The following is an 18,158-nucleotide window of genomic DNA, read 5'->3' as shown; positions in this document are numbered from 1 at the left end:
GTATTAGCAGCTATTTCTAATGCTGGCTCCACCACAGTTTCACTGAGTGGCATCAAGGACAGACGCATCACCTCACTGGGCCTCAGTTTCCCAAATTACTGACTAACGCTTATCGACTGTATTGTGTAGAGATGAGCATTAATTAGTTTATCACCAGCTGCACATTCCACTAAGTTGTAAGGGTTGGCATATTAGCAGTTTCAATTACAGATTAAGGAACTCTAAAGAGCCATCAGAGCTAGATGTTCACTGATAACGTTTCTGCAGACATTTTTGCAACATACGCTGATTTTCTGGAACTTTTGCATTTTGACTATTAAACAACTCGTTTACAATCATGGTGTCACTGTCTAGCACCAGCACTTCATTGTCTCAGTGAAACACTGTGGCCTGCTTAGGTCTTTCTCTTTAGGCCTCCTGTTCTGATTCATTCTGAGTGGGTGGTTAGATGTGAAAAATTAACCAGGACCTAGAGGCCTACCAAGGTTTCTAAGGCTTTTTGTGGGCTCGAGGGCTCATACTGTTGATGCTGACCTTGTTACACCAGCTGCCAAGGCTTATCCTATTATCTTGATGGCAGGTGGACAACCTTGGGGTCATTCTGATGACTGCACAAACTTTGTTTGGATAAACCCAGGGGCTATTTGCACTGTAAATAGGATATGATGGGAATCCACCAGCCTATCAGCAAGCCCACTCTGATTGCTTGCCTCAAGCCTCTGAAAAATAGAGGAAGAGGTTACTAAATCTCTAACAGGCATTCTATTGCGTTCGTCTTTTGAAAGAGTCCCCCAAGTTTATGCTCAGATATGAAATTTTTCATTGTGCTACTGCTCTGCTGCAGTTCTTTCTCAAGCAAAGCCAGCCCACTTCCCCCTGAGAATGTAGACTGTGACCATCCTGAAGTCTTCGAAGCTGTGGATATAGCCCTCAGAAAATATAATGATGACAAAGCGGATGGCAACCAGTTCGCTTTGTACATGGTGATGGACGCCCAGCGAACTGTAAGTACACTTTGCAAAGAAACATTGTGGAATGTATTCACTTACTTGTCTATGCCAAAGTCAGCCCACCTCCCTGAGCACAGGTAGCATCTTGCTTTGCAGGCAGTTGTAGTGAAATCAAATATATATCTTTCTTTTGTAGTTTAATTCTCTTCTGTTTAGAACCCTTACTTTCTTCAGGTCCATTCATAGCATCCGATGAAGTAGGATTTTGTCTATGATAGCTGCCTTCTGCAATGAAATGAAAGGAATGGATTTTAGAGTAAAGTACTCTAAATAAAATAACACATGAATAAAGGCAGAGAAGAGGCTTCCTGTCATAGATTCACAGATTCATAGATGTTTGGGTTGGAAGGGACCTCAGTAGGCCATCGAGTCTGACCCCCTGCCCTGGGCAGGAAAGAGCGCTGGGGTCACACGACCCCAGCCAGGGATTTCTCCAGTCTCCTCATGAAGACCCCCCAGGTAGGGGACAGCACCACCCCTTTCGAAGCCCATTCCAGATTCTGGCAACCCTTACTGTGAAGAAGTTCTTTCTAATATCCAACTTAAATCTGCTCTCCCTCAATTTGTGGCCATTGTTCCTAGTTACTCCAGGCAGCGCTCTAGTAAATGCAGCATTTCCTATTCCCGGCTGCCCTCCCCTGATGAATTCATAGGCAGTTGCAAGATCACTTCTCAGCCTTCTCTTGCAAAGGCTGAAGAGATTTAGGTCCCTCAGCCTCTCCTTGTAGGGCCTAGCCTGCAGGCCTCTAACCAGATGAGTGCCCTTCCTCTGGACCCTCTCAAGATTCTCCATCTCTCTCTTGAAGTGCCATGCCCAAAACCAGACGCAGACTCTGTGGCAAAAAGCCACCTTTGTTTCTCCCCAAAATCTCTGTGCTGTGACAATGTGATTAGGATGGGCCCAGCAGAGGAGACACACTCTTACCCTATCTCTTTAGGTAACCTGAGCTGGCTACATTCCTGAGGGAGGGGGGAAACCTGCTCCCTCTGCCTACGTGACTGGTATCAGCTACCTGGGTGAGGGGCATCTACCTGGTGGGCTGGAGTCTGCCCAGCAACTAGTGATGTATTTCAAATTGGTTGGCTGACAGCCAACCAGAGCTGGCCTCCACTGGACCAGGTGAATGAGGTCAGAGGGGCTATATAAGTTAAGATTGCCCAGGAGGAGGGGGCAGCAGCCATGCGCGGGACTCAGAGAAGCTTTACCATATGAAATTGGCTCTCTCCCCCAAAAGTCACGAGCTAGAAACAGCCTGCCTCCAGAGCGAAACTTCACCTGCCTTTGGCAGATGCTTGTGAGTAAGCTACTGTAGATCTGATTAGATATCTAGCTGGCAGTAACTCAGATGCATGATCACAAGGCTACCTCAGCCACACTGTTTGCTCTTTAAGATTTCTAGGATATTGCTCAATCTTGTACCCTATTTTCACCCTACCCCTGTAATCAGTAAAGTTCTCCTGTTCTCCTTTGTGACCGGCGTGGGAGACTTATTGAGGGGTGGGTCTAAATTATGCCTAAGAGACCCCTTAGGTCTGTGGACTAAGGGAGACTTTCATTTTTGCCCCCCGACTGGTGGAAGTGCCCCAAGTGCCTGTACTGGGTCGAGTACCCATAGGACTTTAGGCCTGTGTTTCCCCAAGGAGACAGGGCCATGAGACAGTCCCTTCTCTGGGTGGTGGCAGCTACATTACCTCCAGGCTAGCGAGTGTGCTAAAGGAAGGGCGTCAACCAGACGTAAGGCGCCCCTAGGGAGGCATTCGGAGCCTGGAAGGTGGTCAGGCGCAGGGAGGTGGGCGGGTCAACCCAGGAGCACCCCCTACTGGCCCGCCACAGACTACAACTACGCTGTGACCGGTGCCGCATAAAAGGGGAAGCATCACCACCCTGGACCTGTTCATCATGCATCTGCTAATGCATGATAAAGTGCAGTTAGCCTCATTGATCACTTCAGCACACTGCTGACTCGTGTTCATCTTGGAGTCAACTATGACTTCAAGATCCCTTTCCACTGCTGTACTGCTGACAAGGTCATCCCCTGGCCTCAAAGTGTGTTGGTGGTTCTTTTTGCCTACGTGCAGCACTTTGCACTTGTCTTTGTTGAACTGCATCCTATTTCGTTCTGCCCATTTTTCCAACCTGTGCAGATGTGACTGGATCTGTTCCCTACCTTCTGATGTGTTAGCTTTGCTCCATAATTTGGTAACATCTGCGAACTTGGACAGGGTGCTCTCCACACCCTCATCCAAGTCACTGAGGAAGACATTGAATAGCACTGGTCCATGGACTGAGCCTTGTGGGACTCCACTACCCACACCTTTCCAGGTTGATATCGACCCTTCCTCCTCGAGTTCTAATAAATATGGGCCAAAATGTGAAGCCTCACACTTTTACTGTTGAGCAATTATACTGCCGGCAACTTCAAGTGTGCTAGAAACTACTCACTAATGTAAGACTTCAATATCTGGCCCACAAATAGTCTTAATTCTTCTCCACAGAAGAAGAGGTCTCATATATGGATGGACTACCTAGCTCGCTTTAAATCAATTGATCCATTTGAGGAGCAACATGATACTCTGTTCCCAACTTACTACTGACCCATCTTGTCACCCTACTAAGTGAACCTGTTTCCTTTTTCATGCCCCAGGGACAAGATAATATTTACTAGGGCTGTGCAAAATTTTGCCACTGGTTTTGCTTCGATGCTGTTTCAACATTGTGACAGGAGTGCCTCTTCTGGAGTCCGTCTATCGGTAATCCCGCCCTCCTGTGATGGGCCAACCGCCTGCCTTCTCACCTGCCACACCTTGATCTTAATTAATTAATGGATGGTAATTAGCAGGAGGCTGCCCATTTATTTGCCCTGGTGCCAGGGGGCACTATCTGTGGCTCCTTTTCCTCCCCTACACCGCAGCCCAAGCCTTGCAGATGATATTGATGTGGTTTGATCCGGACCTTGTTGTAATCTGGCCCTCCCCTTGTCTTCCCTGAGCTTTCCACAGCCCTGTCTTGCGCTGTCTCATTCCGCACCTTCTTGGTGCTCCGCTGCCCCCACTCTCTGGGACTTCTCACTGGCCCCTCTCTCTGGGACTTCTCACTGGCCCCCATGCTCTGAGGTGTCTTGCTGGCCCCCATGCTCTGGGGCTTCTCACTGGCTCCCACGCCACTTTGGGTCCCCTATGAGGCCTCCTCCAACCCCTAATAGCCTCACCCAAACCTCTGGTAAAAGCGAAACACAAAGCACAAGTCCCTGGGTTATATCAAAAATCCAAGCCGCCTGGCTAAAACATTCAATCCCTACCAGGGAATACTCCAGCCCATAACAGCATCAGGAGCTGCTCGTGCAGCCAGGCCTCTCCCCTCTACTTGCTCTGGCAGAGCTCCCTTCCCCCTTGGCTGCCAGCAGGGAACTGCCCTCCTAGCCTCAGGCCTGGGATTCATATGGGAGCCAGGCCCCGCCCCTTCCGGTCAGCTGACCAGGTGCAGGTGCGGCCAATTCCCTCCTTAACCAGTTGTCACGGCAACTGGCACCTGGGTTCCTGCCTCTGCTCTGAGAGTAGCAGGCACCTTAGTGTCCTGCTACAGACCTGTTTCAAGGTCAAAACAGCACAATCAGAATCAAACAGATATGGTCAAAACAGCCTTGAAACGAAACGAGGCAAGTCGAAACATTTTGTGGTTTTGATGCTGTTTCGATGTTTCTCCCACAGGCTATAATGGGGAAGGTCAAAACAACCTATTACTTTGTCATTTCTGCCACATTTGGATAAATCTTGTAAATATGGTAGCCCCTTCTGAGGTCATAAAGCCTGCCAAGTTTCAAGGAGATAGGCGCAGGGGGTTCGGAGAAATTGCACCCCAAAATCTTGAGAGCCAAACTCATGTCACATGTACGTGTTAAGCTACACTGGAGTCAAAACTGCAGGAGTGCTAGGCCCTGCTGAGGCCACAAAGCCTGCCAAGTTTCAAAGAGATAGGTACAGGGGGTTCTTAGAAACTGCATCCCAAAATCCTGAAAGTAAAACTCATGTCATGTGTATGTCTTAAGCCACAGCATGATCAAAACTGCAGGGGTGTGGCCCCTGCTGAGGCCACAAAGCCTGCCATGTTTCAAAGAGATTGGTGCAGGGGTCTGGGGAAACTGCACCTCAAGCTGCTGACAGGCAAAACTCATGACATGGGTGACACAGTGTGTGTTAAGGTTCACCAGGGTGAAAGCTGCAGGCCTCCTAGCCCCTGATGCAGCCACAATGCCTGCCAGATGTCGAGGAGATCGGTGCAGGGCTTCTGGGTTCTGGGGCCCTGCCCCTGTAGCTGCTGACAGACAAAACTGGTGACATGGGTGCTTGTGCAACTGACTGTGTCTGTCATGGGGCAATTGATTGTCTCTGTTGATTCATTCCTCTCCTTAGTCTGTGCTTTTGTCGGTGTTAAGCCATGCTCGTTAAGTTATATTGTAGCTAGGTACTGTGTATTGAGCTGGTCCCTGAGTGAATCATGATTGACTGGTAACTGATAACACAGTAGCTTAGCAGCCAGGCCTGCAGTAGTCGCCCCGCACCCCTCCAGTGCCCCAAGACAGACACAGTTGCACAAGCACCCATGTCACAAGTTTTGTTTGTCCGCAGCTTGAGGTGCAGTTCCCCCCCCCCAACCCCTTCACCTATCACCTTGAAATTTGGGAGGCTTTGCGGCCTCAGCAGGGGCTAGAATGCCTGCAGTTTTGACATCACTGTGCCTTAACACTTACACGTGACACAAGTATTTCTTTCAGGATTTTGGGGTGCAGTTTCTCTGAACCCCCTGTACCTATCTCCTTGAAATGTGGCAGGCTTTCTTGCTCACCAGGGGCTACCACCCCTGCAGTTTTTAACCTGCTGTAGCTTAACACAAAGAAGCAATATGACTTTTGCTCTCAAGAGTTTGGGGTGCAGTTTCTCCGACCCCCTGCACATATCTTCTTGAAACTGAGCATGGATCATGCCTTCAGAAGGTGTTACCATTACTGCAAGTTTTATCCAAATCTGTCTAGAAATGACAAAGTTATAGCCTGTTTTGACCTTCCCCATTATATCCTATGGGCAAAACGTCAAAACAGGGTCAAAATGTCAAAACGTTTCGACAGAACAAAACGCAACAGCTGTTTTGACTCCAAACAAAAGTTGAAATGACACACTGTTCTGTCAAAACATCGAAAAGCTGGTTGAAACAAAATGCTTCCATTTTGCATGGCTCTAATATTCACTATATTTTAGTTTAAATATGCACTTTATTTTAAAATATACATTTTTATTGCAGTTGCTGCTTGTCTTTCCTTCTCTAGACACACTGACTTAATGGCTAAAATATGGGAAGTAGAACTGAAGTGTTACCTGGTCCAAGTGTGGTATTGAGGGTGTAGAAAGAAAAATAAGGGAGGGGGCTACCAAGGTTGGCAAGAGAGAATTCAGTAGCATAATAAGGGGAGGGAGGTACCCATCCTGGGTGCTGACTGTGAAGGGGTGCCAGGATACCACCTTCACCAGGAGTCTTTGTGGCACTGGGGGAACTTCTGTGCTGCCCCTGCCAGGTCATAGGAGCCAAGCAGGACAGTACCACACAAAGCAATGTATCTGGGGGGCAGGAAGTAAGCAGGGTAAGCAGAATGATGCTCCCCCTGTGCCTGGGAGCCGATGCCAAAGCAGGCACAGCCCTGCTCCCAATACATGTGTATGGGGCAGGGGAAAGTGAACGAGACACCAGGATCCACTCTGAAGAACCCTGAGCACAAGAGAGCTGACACTATGCTAAGCAACGGCAGTAGCAGCAAGCAGTCCAGAAGATGATTTTCCCTGCTCCTCGCCCATGCTGCTGAGAGAACTCTGACATAAAAATTAAACCAATGGAGGATCCAGAAAAGTCCATTTGCTCCTTAACAGTCAATGTACATCAGCAGTACAGTTTTAGAAAACTGTTGCTAGGTATTCCACAGCCCAAGGATCTGCAGCAACTTTCTCATAATGCAAGACAAAATATAGCAGAAATAAGAGAGAGCATTGGGCCAAATTCTCCTCTCAGCTCCCTCAGTGCAAATCCAACATCACTCCACTATCAGCCACTTTGGCTTCAGCGTGGCAGACCTGGGGGTCTACTGCCAGTTTGAGGCTGCAGGACTTGAAGGAAGACGAATGTAATCACCTGCAGGGGCAGACTCAGCTTTTGTGAAGTGGCCACAGAATCTCTCGAGCAGTGCTTCCCAAACTTTTCCTCAGCTCGACCCCGTTTATGACCCCATTTCTTCAGCATGGCCCCTCACCCCCAACCTGAAGCCTCCCACAGCCCCAGGTGCCCCTCACTCCCACCCAAAGCTCCCTGGCCCTGCCAGTGCCGCTGACTCCCCACCCACAGCCCCCCAGCTTGCCAGGTGCGCTAGGACCAGGGTCCATAGTGCCCTGCCCCTCCAGCAGCAGCACCCAAGCCCTGGCTGCCACCCGTGGGAGGTGGTAGCTGCTGCAGCCAGAGCAGAGTACAGAGCCTGGCTTCCCCCGCCCTTCCCCAGCCCCTTCCCTTGCAGGTAGCACTGCCGGAGTGGAGTCCATGGGGGGAGGATACAGGATACTTAATAAAGGCTTGGGAGTCCCCACTCTGCTGCCCACCCCCAGGGGTGCCACGTCCCAGCGGGCAGGACACAGCACAGGAGGGAGGGAGCACCACCATGGCTGCCAAGTGAGGCGCCCCCTGCTCTCCTGGCAGCAGCATGGGCACAACTCCGCACTGCTACCACTGCCATGCCTCACCTTGGCAGATAGGGTGGTGCCACACTCCCTACACAATGGGTCCTGTCTGCTGGGCTGCAGAGGCAGCTGCTGCCCAGAGCTGGTCCAACCTGGCTGCAGCCCCACAACCCACTGTGGGTGCAGAAATCTCAGGGGCCACATTTATCATTATCCCATCTGCTGATACCCCATTTGGGGCCGCAACCCACCGTTTGGGAATGCTAAAACCAGTGATAAGCTTGGTTGAACATCTCACCCATAAGCTTTATCTCATGTTTTAACATGTTGCAGTGCCTCTGATTGCCATGTAAGATCACTGATTTGCGACTGAGTTTGGGGCATAGAGAGAAGTATCTATTACTATATTATCAGCACCAATCTCTGCAGCCTGCCGCTGCTGCCAGGGTTTACCGGGGAAAGTTTCTCATCCTTCTGCCGAACTTGCTCAGCTCTGCTTCACTGATAAAGTCCGACTCAAGCACAGTCTGCAATGACAGACCTGCAGACCGTTGAAATAGCAGCCCACATTTTCTTAATCAGAGTGCACAGACTACAAAGAAGTATTGAAAACATAACTGTTTCTCTTTCAACCTTCCTCCATCGGAGAGACAGTGTTTTGAACAGCCTCAGCAATGGCTAACTAGAACAAAGTCTGTATTTGGCAGGGTAAATTACTGGGTCAGAAAGATTTTAGAGATCAGCTCAGTGGAGACCAGTAGCTAATTTGAAGCCCATTTATACCTCCTTGCTGTACACGGGTAAGTTAACCTTAACTCTTTGAAATGCTTATTGCCTCCAATGCTCTGCTGTCTTATTAGAGTGCAAATGATAACTTCATGTTGTTGTTTTTTTCCCAGGCAGGTCCTGGCGCACAGTTCTTTGTGAAGTATCAAATAAGAGAGAGCACTTGTACCATTGGGGAAGGCAAAGCCTGGCAAGACTGTGATTACAGAGAATCTGTGGAAGCTGTAAGTGGCTGCCCTCTTCTTTCAAAATTCTTTTTCTGGAAATAGCAATGTAATCCACCAGTTACCAGTCTCCTGGGGAAAGTGTGCAGTTCTGCTTTGAAAAGCGACTGTGCCAATGGCATTGTGGGGTTGTGTTTGAATAGGCTGGCAGAAAAGATGTGCTCCTGCAAGTAAAAAATAAAAAGATGAAGCCGGGTTCCCTCACACTTATTGCTACCTGCCAGCCCTACAAACCCAAGTTAGTGTGTGGGGCTAGGGACAGACGTTCAAAAAGCCTGAGCCTGAATTGATTCAGTCTTTGCAGGTTAGTCTAACGTGGCTAGGCTAAATCAGTTTTGTAACCAGATAGGCATCCAAGAAATGCAGGCACATGGCTGCAGTGGCTCAGGCTAGAACTGGGGGGCGCTAGAGCAGCCCCCCCCTTTCCTTCTACAGTGCTGAGCTGAGGGGGGCATGGCCAGACTCAGGCAGGATGCTCTGATTAGGGAGGATTCCCCACTTTCCTGAACGGCCCAGCAGGGGATGTTTATCACCCCTAAGTCTGTGATTATAACCCCATTAAGACAACAACAGAGAGACATTACTAGTTATCTGTTAATTCTGCCTTTGTCCCGAGTGCCACAGCTCAGAGGTAATCAGCATGTGGGCTGCTAGCTAATGCTGACAGATATTTGTGAGGGACGGGGGAATGCCTGCTTAGCAGAGAGTGGGGAGGGGTGTGGGGAGCAGAAGCCAGGCAGACATCTGCAGAGACTACTGGAGCTGCAGCCAGGGAACAGAGGGGAGGGGCCAACCCTGTTGTGAAACAGAGATCCCCACCCAGTGCAGAGAGCATGCCAGAATGCTGGTGGTGTCTGGTTTATCTTAAACCAGCAAGGGGTCTGGGACAAACATTGCATCAACCGGTTTGACCTAAATCAGTTAAGTCTGATACTCCATTCAACCAGGTTTTCTCAAATTGGTTTATGTACACTGAAAATCTGTTCTGTTTCACGTTTAAACCCGTTTCTGATCACTTAAATCTGTTTATGTGTAATGTCAGTCCCTAGCCTGTAAGTCAAGTCATGAGCTTTCTCTTTACATGCCACTACTGATAGAAAAAAGATTCAGCAAACTGAGTTCTGCCCTCTGTGAAATCTGTACAACCTGTGTTGCCTTCATTGAGATTGCACAGATGGAAATGCTGGGCATTAAGTGAATGTTTCTGTTTGTGGCACCTGAAAAGGAATAGAAGCTACTCATTCTGTTAGTGGAGTTGCCTTTGGAGGGCTGAAAGGAGTCAAACATAATCTAACAGTGTTTTCATTGCCAAGCTCAATGGATGCCTTCGAGGGCCAGACCTGCTGAGTAAGGCCGTGCGAAATTTCTCCGGCCATTTAATCTCGACACTGTTTCGACTCATTTTGAGGTTGAAACAGAAAAATCAAAATGAAACAAAGGGCTTCGAAACAGCCTCAAAACAAAATGAAGCTAGTCAAAACATTTCTAAAGTCAAAACATTTCAGCCATAGCACTGGGGATGGGAAGTCAGTCCAGCTGGGCTGAGTTCACCTCCCCAGCACAACAATCATGCTGGGGAAACGAACTGAGTCCAGCTGGGCTGACTTCCCCTCCCCAGCGCAACCATCGGGCTGGGGAGGGGAAATCAGCCCAGCTGGGCTGACTTCCCATCCCCGGCACTAGATCAGGAAGTACTTTTTAAAACTGAAAATTGGGGATATTTTTTAAATCAGAGAAAACCAGGATCCCAGCTTATCAGAGCAAATTGATTCCTGTACCAGTAAAAACCACCCCTGGGTAGAAAAGGAGCAGAAAATTCACAAGGAGGGTCTGGTGACACTACAAAGAATCTCAAGCTTCCCTCCAATGGAGACTTGCAGCCGTAGGATTCAGTACACCTCAGTACCTCTTTGATTCATATTTGGACCCTACTCCAAGAAGCTTGGGTCCCACCTGAATCACCGTGAAGTGCTGTGAGCCCAGCTGCCCCATGAGATCCAGGTTCTGTGCTAGCAGGGGGCAGCTTTAGCCCCTGTTTAAGTTTGCAAATGACATATCCTTTATTTATTGAAATGTGTTCCCTGCATGCATTCCAGGTGCATTAGCTTATTAAGAAAGAGAGTTTCAGTATAATAGTAGAGATTCCAATGACTTTTGTTAATCATAGAACAAAAGATACCTTTCATACTACCTGCTTAGACCAGCTCCCACTTTCCCGTGATCAACCAATCCGCCCCTTCCACAGCAAAATCTTGGACTAATTTAGACAGTAAAATTGAAACTCCTTCATGAACAACCATGATTGCTCATGTCAGCCTGTATTCCTCTTATCCACTAAGCACTGGTTACACTTCCTGACTGTATTCTGTTTCAACAAAATACCTCAGGAATATTTCACAGCAGAATATGTGGTGCTAACTGGATTTCTGCATCAGGTAGATTAAAACCAAATGGTGTCATCTGTGTTTGCAGGAAACAGGAGACTGTACAGCTGAAGTTTACGTTGACAAGGCTCAGAAAATCAGTAATGTTTCACAGGAATGTAAAATCATCCCAGGTATGTTACAGTTCAGGGGGACTTTAGATAAGTAAAGAGTAAAACAAACCAAAAAAGAACAAGAGGTGACAAGAGAACCTATATTGAGATTTTTTGGTAATTTTAAAGAAAGGAGCATTGCATCATTCTATTCAGAACCTCTTAAATCATTTATCATGGGCCACCATACATTAAAAATTAAATTCCGCTCTTCCTTCTTATGCATGTATTTGCCGTGTCAATGGTACACCAGCAGATTATTAGTAAAAAAATTGGTTTTGTGTAAAGAAACCAAAAGCATCTGACCAACATACCTCTGAAACCCTTAGATCTCTACCAAATCAAAAAGGATTTTCACTGGACTAAAGGCACATCTATGACCTAGGGATTGGCTTCCCTGTTGTCAAATTTTAAGTTTATTCCACGAGTACTGAAATGACAAGAATTTTTGTTGCATGACAAAATTGTAGTTTTTCATTGTCTTCCAGTTCATAAAGGGCTGTGCTCATTTTACTGAAACTTGCCACAAAAAGAGGCTTCACAGAGAGAAAAAAAATGAAAAAATGTATCCTCCAGCATAAATGTCTGACAATGGTGGAATCATCTAAAGATGGTGAAATCATCTGAAAAAGGCCTTTTCAAAGGGCTTTGATTAGTCCGCTTGATTGGCATTACACTGTCTGCTTATAATCTACACATCCGGATGGATATCCACAGAATGCCTCTGGAATACATGCCCTTATCGGAAAAAAGTTACCAGGCTTGAATGCATCAGAGCTGGGGTTCTTTAAGTATCCAGAGGGATGTTGACACTGCAGTCATGGCTGTAATTGCAGCTAATAAACTTTAGGGACTACTAACAATGCAGCAGCAGCAGCACAGAGCTCAGAGTAGGCTACCCTGCCAAGTACATACATGTTTTGCAGCTTACCCTGAGCCCCATGGGACTGTGGCTATACTGCTAGCAATACCCATGCCAGCTAGTTTAAAACTAGCTTCAGTGTGTACAGTGATTGCAGGATAGACAATCTCCAGGTTTTACTGCCAACTAAATCCTATTTGATTTCAGATGCATTTGCAGGGCAATGGTGACATCTAGGTGCCAGTAAAGTTAATGAGAAGTATGTGTATTCCATAATGAGAGGTAGGTGTGTTCCACAGAGAAGTCAAGTGAGGTATGCATTTGAGTCGTCACTTGGAAAAATAAAAATATAAATTTGAATTCAATATCTTAGCCAGGCAGCATGAGAAGCAGAGCTCTTTTACCAACTTGAGGAAAAAATGTACAAGTTGGTTCACAGCTCATGAAAAGAATTAAAACCATAGCCTCTTTAGAACAGGATGCACTCCGTGTCTTGCTCTATCTGGTTTCTGACTGCTCACTGCAAACAGGAGTGTGGAGGCTTTTTTGTGATGAATACAACCGCTTTGCCATGCCACTAGTGGGCAAGAATCTGAAGGGTCAGATTCTGCTCTGCTACTCTTACATAAAGCATAAGTAACTATAACATGTGTGCTGGAGTTAATCCACATGGGCATTAAGAGCAGAATCTCATCCAAAGATTCCTGTGGAAAGAGGTCAATAGCAATGGGTTCAGCCTGGTGAATGATTTCACAGCTCAGTCTCTCACATGTGAGTACCATATTGTTCAGCCATTAATACAGGAACAGTTCTACCGTGTCCTTAAATTGTTCCACTTCTAGCCAGATTACATCAGGTGGGGATCAGGCCCACAAACACTACTTCAATTCCATAGAGATCTAATACTCACTTTGATTCTCAAGTTCACTGAATTATGAAATTAATTTATGCAGTGAACTATGAAATTAATGTATGAAAATCCAGCCCATCATTATCAGGCAGGAAAGAGGGGTAATAGGATTAGTGGTAGGGAACACAGTCTAGAGCCTCCTCCATCTAGGTTGCTTAGTCAAAACCAGCCCAATTTGACAGTGCTTGAAAGTTGATTTTACTGAAAACTGCTAAACGCTTGGCTGCCTATGTGAGTTAGAGGCAGTTCACACAATCTGTCTGCTGAGCACCTGAATGTAAACCTATACAGGAGCTCTGCATCATGGTGGCCCACCAGAAAAGCTGCCAGTTGAAATGTTAATGCCTGGTGGAGTGTATAAGATCTCCATAGATTATCCTGTAAAACCAGACCTCAGGGAAATTTCACTTTATTGCAATTCTAGCTGTGGTACCCAGTGGCTTTTGCCATTCTCTTATCCACTGCTGATAAATGACATCGTTTCTCACACATCTTCAGAGCTATGTGTTATATTTTCTTTTAAAATAGAGAAGAGCCTAAAACTAAATCTTAGATTCCTAGACTCCAGAAATGTATGTGACTCCAGATTTGGATCGCAATGTTGCTGTACTGAACCATAAGTTTGGGTTTTAGCAAATACAACGAATTTAGATCTAGGCTGTAAGCACTTGTAGTCTGGATCTGTATTTTGCCGTCCATTTGAAAGGAGTGAAGATTCTCACTCCTTAAATCAAAGGAAATTTTGATAACCATCTTCAGCTATAAAAGGGTTGGTATAAATGGCAGGGGGTGAAACCTACTTTTTTATCCTCTTTTGGGCAGGACAAGTAATAATGGGCAAGATGGGAGATTTAGGTTGTACAGTTGGAAGAACTTTCTAACTGTGAGGATAATTAAATACTGAAATAAATTACCTACAGAGGTTGTGGAATCTCCATCCTCGGAAGCTGTTAAAGGCAGTTTAGACAGATACTTGGCTGGGATAGTTTAGACACAGGCCTGGAGCAAAGCATTGGACTAGGTGGTCTCTTGTGGGCCCTTCCAGTTCTCTCTGGTTCTAAGAGCTCACTTGTGCCTAGTAAATGCAAGGGGGTTTGGTGCTATCTTTTATTGGGTCAACTGGGAGAGATATTAGACATGCTTTCAGGACAAAGTGCCATTTTCCAGGTCAAGGCTTTAGAAAGAGCACTTTGTGCCCAAAAGCTTGTCTAACATCTTTCCAACTGTGCAGTTGATCCAACAAAATATATAACCAAAGAACCCTTACTCCTGTCATGTATTATTCACTATCATGGATACAACCCTTCAGAACTACCCCAGTAAGTGAAGCTGCTTCATTGAGCAAAACCCATGATTTTTTTGGTTGATTTGTTTTCCAGCTGCAGGAAGAGTGCCTCTTTCTCATGCTCCATGTCTTGGCTGCTACCATCCCATACCAGGCAACAGCTTAGATCTGCTACCCATTCTGAGATATGCCATTCGAATCTTCAATAAAGAAAGTCAGAAATCCTTCCTGTATGAAGTTGGTGAAATAATAACAGCCAAGAGACAGGTTTGTACACTGGAATTTTCTTTCATTTTAGGGCATGTAGTACTTTGGCGCTGCCTATGCACTTCTTTTTTATTACATTTTTATGTTATACTTCACAGTCCTAAGTTGTGTGCTATAAAAATTATACTGTATTGTTGTAATTATAAGTCAACCCTGCATATAAACCAAATCCATGTTTTCAGGTTCAATTTGAGGGGGAAAAATACTCTTGAATATTGGCTGATGCTTGTGCAAAGGTCAACCAAAAATCAGATCTTATAGTGCAATTATAACCTTATTGTCAGCACCCTCGTTATAGGTTTATCTGAATACCTGATTTTCAGAGCTTCTATGTTCTCTGGACTGTTAGTAAGTATGGTGTGTTTGAACAGTGTTCAATATTAGTTCAGCTGTTCTTGTTGCCAGTGCATACTGTCAGCAATTGATATGTTTTGTGGCAGTAAGAGGCTACCTTTTTTGCCACACATTAGCCCCGCACCCTCCCCAAGTGCTACTCCAATCCCTTTCACCTACACAATCTGCTGATCTGCTTTCTGATTCCTTCCCTGTGCTTCCTGCCCCATCTGCTGCTCTATCTGCCACTGTGCTGCTTGTCACCTCCCTCATCTGCCACGTGCCACACACAGAGACAGCCTGTGCCACTTGTTGCATGTACGCTGCAGGTTTACCAGCCCTGTTTTAAGGTCTAGACAAAGTTAAAGCAGAAAAGTGGGAAAAAAGCCACACAGAACTTGTCTGTTAGACCTGAATTCTGTATTTTGTGGGAATTCTGGGTAGACTGGAAGTGCAGGCTCCAATCTCAAATCAATCTGAAAGAGTTACTTATCTAAGTTTAAGTATTACATGCCTGAAACAAGTGTGTATCCCTTTTCTTTGTATATCTGTATGCTTTTGTCTTTGTGCCTTCTAGTCATGTGCTAGCTTCATCTCCGCATCTGGAATCAAATCAGGTGTATTAAGAAAAATCCATTCCCTCCGCTTTTATTAACTCCACTGGTCCTCTGAGTGGAGACACACACAACACTTAAACCTTGTAGGAAAACTGTTCCAGGAGCTGTAATGGAGCCCCTGGAAAGGAAACTGCCACATCACCTCTGAGCCCTGGAGGGTCTTCACATCAGGCCTGTACAGACCATCCAGAGGACTCCACCAGGATGAACCAAAGAAGGAATACATGATATGCTTGTTTTAATCCTAATCCAGAGCCCTCTGAAGGCAGCAGGATTGTGCGCATGGACTTCATTAGACTTTGGATCAGGTTTGTGTTACAGAGAGGCTGTAGATACTACTCTGTTCCATGGGTTGGGAACATGGGTAGCCACTGAGTAATGCTGCAGTCTTGCTTCCTGGCACTAGTTTAGGCATGGATTTTCAAATCAGCCTTTCCATTCCCAGATCTAGCCTGCAGAAAGTCAGATGTGCAGGATGTATGTAAATTAGGCCACACTACCCACTGTGTTCCAGGCCACGTGCACATGGTGCCCCCTTTATCTTGCTCCTGGCAGCCCCAAGCAGCCCCTTGCAGGCTGGAATACTGCCCGCCTGGGAGGGGAAACCCACTGTTTCCCACAGGAACCCGGGTGCCCCTAATTGGCCAGGTCCACCCAGCCTCTTCCCAGTGTGGTGGGGCTGGGTCAGGGCTGGGCTTGGCTGGGCCGAGGAGTTGTGGGGGCTATAGCCACCTCAAAATTCATCTTAGCCCCCTGTAGCCACCCTGCCAGCACCACCACTGCTTCTGCCCACCCACCCCATGCAGCTGACCCTGCCCCACTCCAAGCCGAGCTCCCCCACCAGGAAGAGGCTGAAACTGCCTCTGCTGGGAGTGCCGGACCTTTGCGGGCTCACCTGTGTGTGGCAGGTGGGCGGGTGGTGAGGGCGCTGGAAGGAGTGGCTATGGGGAAGTTAAGGTGAACTTTAGGGTGGCTATAGCTCCCCCTATGCCATCTGTGCCTGCAAGGCATGGAGGCCCACCCCCCCTTGGCAGCAGCAGCACTAGATGGGGAAAGGCCCCCTCCCCCCTGCTGGAATCCAAGGCTCCAATAAATCTTAATCTGCCACTGAATAGAGATGTATTTACTCTCTAACAATACAAGAGCTAGGGGTCATAAAATGAAACTAGGAGATAGTAAGCTTAAAACTAACAAAAGGAAGTTCTTTTTCACACAGTGGGAGTATCTACATGTGCAATTAACATGACAAAATGAACTCTGGCAATTTGCTTCAGCTGCTCCCAGGCACAGTGTCTACACATGTACCCAGGGCAGCAGCCCTTTCAGCCTGGGCACTGCATCCAATTCTGGGCGCTACACTTCAGGAAGGACGTGAAGAAGCTTAAGAGAATCCAGAGAAGAGCCACACATTATTAGAGGCCTAAAGAGCAAGCCATACGAAGAAAGGCTGACAGATATGGTACTCTCCAGCCTAGAAAAGCGAAGACTTTGGGGAGATTTGGTGGCAGCTTACAAATATATCGGGGGTGAGCATCAAAGGCTAGATGAACAACTATTCACCAAAGACCCCAGGGGAAAACCAGGAGAAATGGTCATAAAATTCTAGAAGAAGGTTTCAGACTGGATACAAGGAAAAACTTCTTCATGATTTGTGTGCCCAGACTCTGGAATGGACTCCCAGCGGGGTGATGCAGGCACTTACCATGGAGATCTTTGAAAGGGGACTGGATGCACACCTTGCTGGGGTTATTTGACCCCAGAAATCTTTCCTGCCCAGAGCAGAGGGGATGGACCCAATGATGTCACACAGTCCCTTCCAGCCCTAAACTTATGTGAATCTGGGGTGGAGCAGCCCAGCCTGGCAGGATGAACAGGGGGTCAGATCCAGGTGGCAGTGGCGGACAGCAGAAGGGCTGGCTAGGGCAGGAGGGTGCTAAAGTGTGGGGCTAGGCAGCAGGCAGCTCCCACATTTTAGCACCCTTGTGCCCTACCCAGCCCCTGTCACCATCTACACATGCATTTCAGTGCACGTAATTACTCCATTGTACAATAGTGCTGTCAGGGACAGTACTGGAGTTAATTAATTTACAATGCCATTATACTGCACACATGTAGATGGTGATGCTTTACTGCAAAGCTAATTAGTCCACTCCATAGTAAAGCACATATGTAGATGCACCCAGTGTGTAATTGAAGTATGGACCTCATTGCCATCACATGCTGTGGAAGCTGACAGTTTAGCTGGATTCAAAATGGGATTGGACAGATTCTTGGAGGAAAGGGCATTAGTAGCTATTGATCACAAGAGTTAGAAATACAGCCTCTGAATCAGAACTTCCTGGACCTTCTACACTGGAGGCTAAAAGTGAGAGGAACAGTAGGAAAAACCCCAGACATACCCAATTCACTCTCCTTTTCAGCATCCACTCTCTGCCACTGTAACACAGGGTAATAGGCAAGATGGATCTATGGTCTGACCCAGTAAATGGCAATTCTTATGACTACCCCTACCTTGAAATGCTGTACACAGGGACTGACACACTGAGTCAAAGCAGTAGACGACTTTGTCCACCCTGATGCACTATCATTGCATCTGTACAAAGGATTGGACTAGATG

General features: G+C 46.9%; 1 protein-coding gene across 2 annotated transcripts in view; it reads left to right on the top strand.

Moving 5' to 3' along the window:
• Positions 1 to 711: 711 nt before the first annotated feature.
• Positions 712 to 18,158, top strand: part of LOC109308479 (T-kininogen 2-like) — a 29,782-nt gene continuing 12,335 nt past the window's right edge. For both annotated transcript variants that reach the window (XM_019532793.1, XM_019532792.1), the window contains exons 1-4: positions 712 to 1,004; positions 8,621 to 8,731; positions 11,204 to 11,288; positions 14,419 to 14,591. In XM_019532793.1, coding sequence (XP_019388338.1) covers positions 810 to 1,004; positions 8,621 to 8,731; positions 11,204 to 11,288; positions 14,419 to 14,591 — 564 coding nt within the window. In that variant the 5' untranslated portion in view covers positions 712 to 809. The remainder of the gene's footprint in view (positions 1,005 to 8,620; positions 8,732 to 11,203; positions 11,289 to 14,418; positions 14,592 to 18,158) is intronic.

This window comes from Crocodylus porosus, unplaced genomic scaffold, assembly GCF_001723895.1.
Source record: "Crocodylus porosus isolate Cpor-Errol unplaced genomic scaffold, CroPor_comp1, whole genome shotgun sequence".
NCBI lineage: Eukaryota > Metazoa > Chordata > Crocodylia > Crocodylidae > Crocodylus > Crocodylus porosus.
Note: the sequence above shows the minus strand (reverse complement) of the source record. Positions and strands in the feature narration are given on the sequence as shown.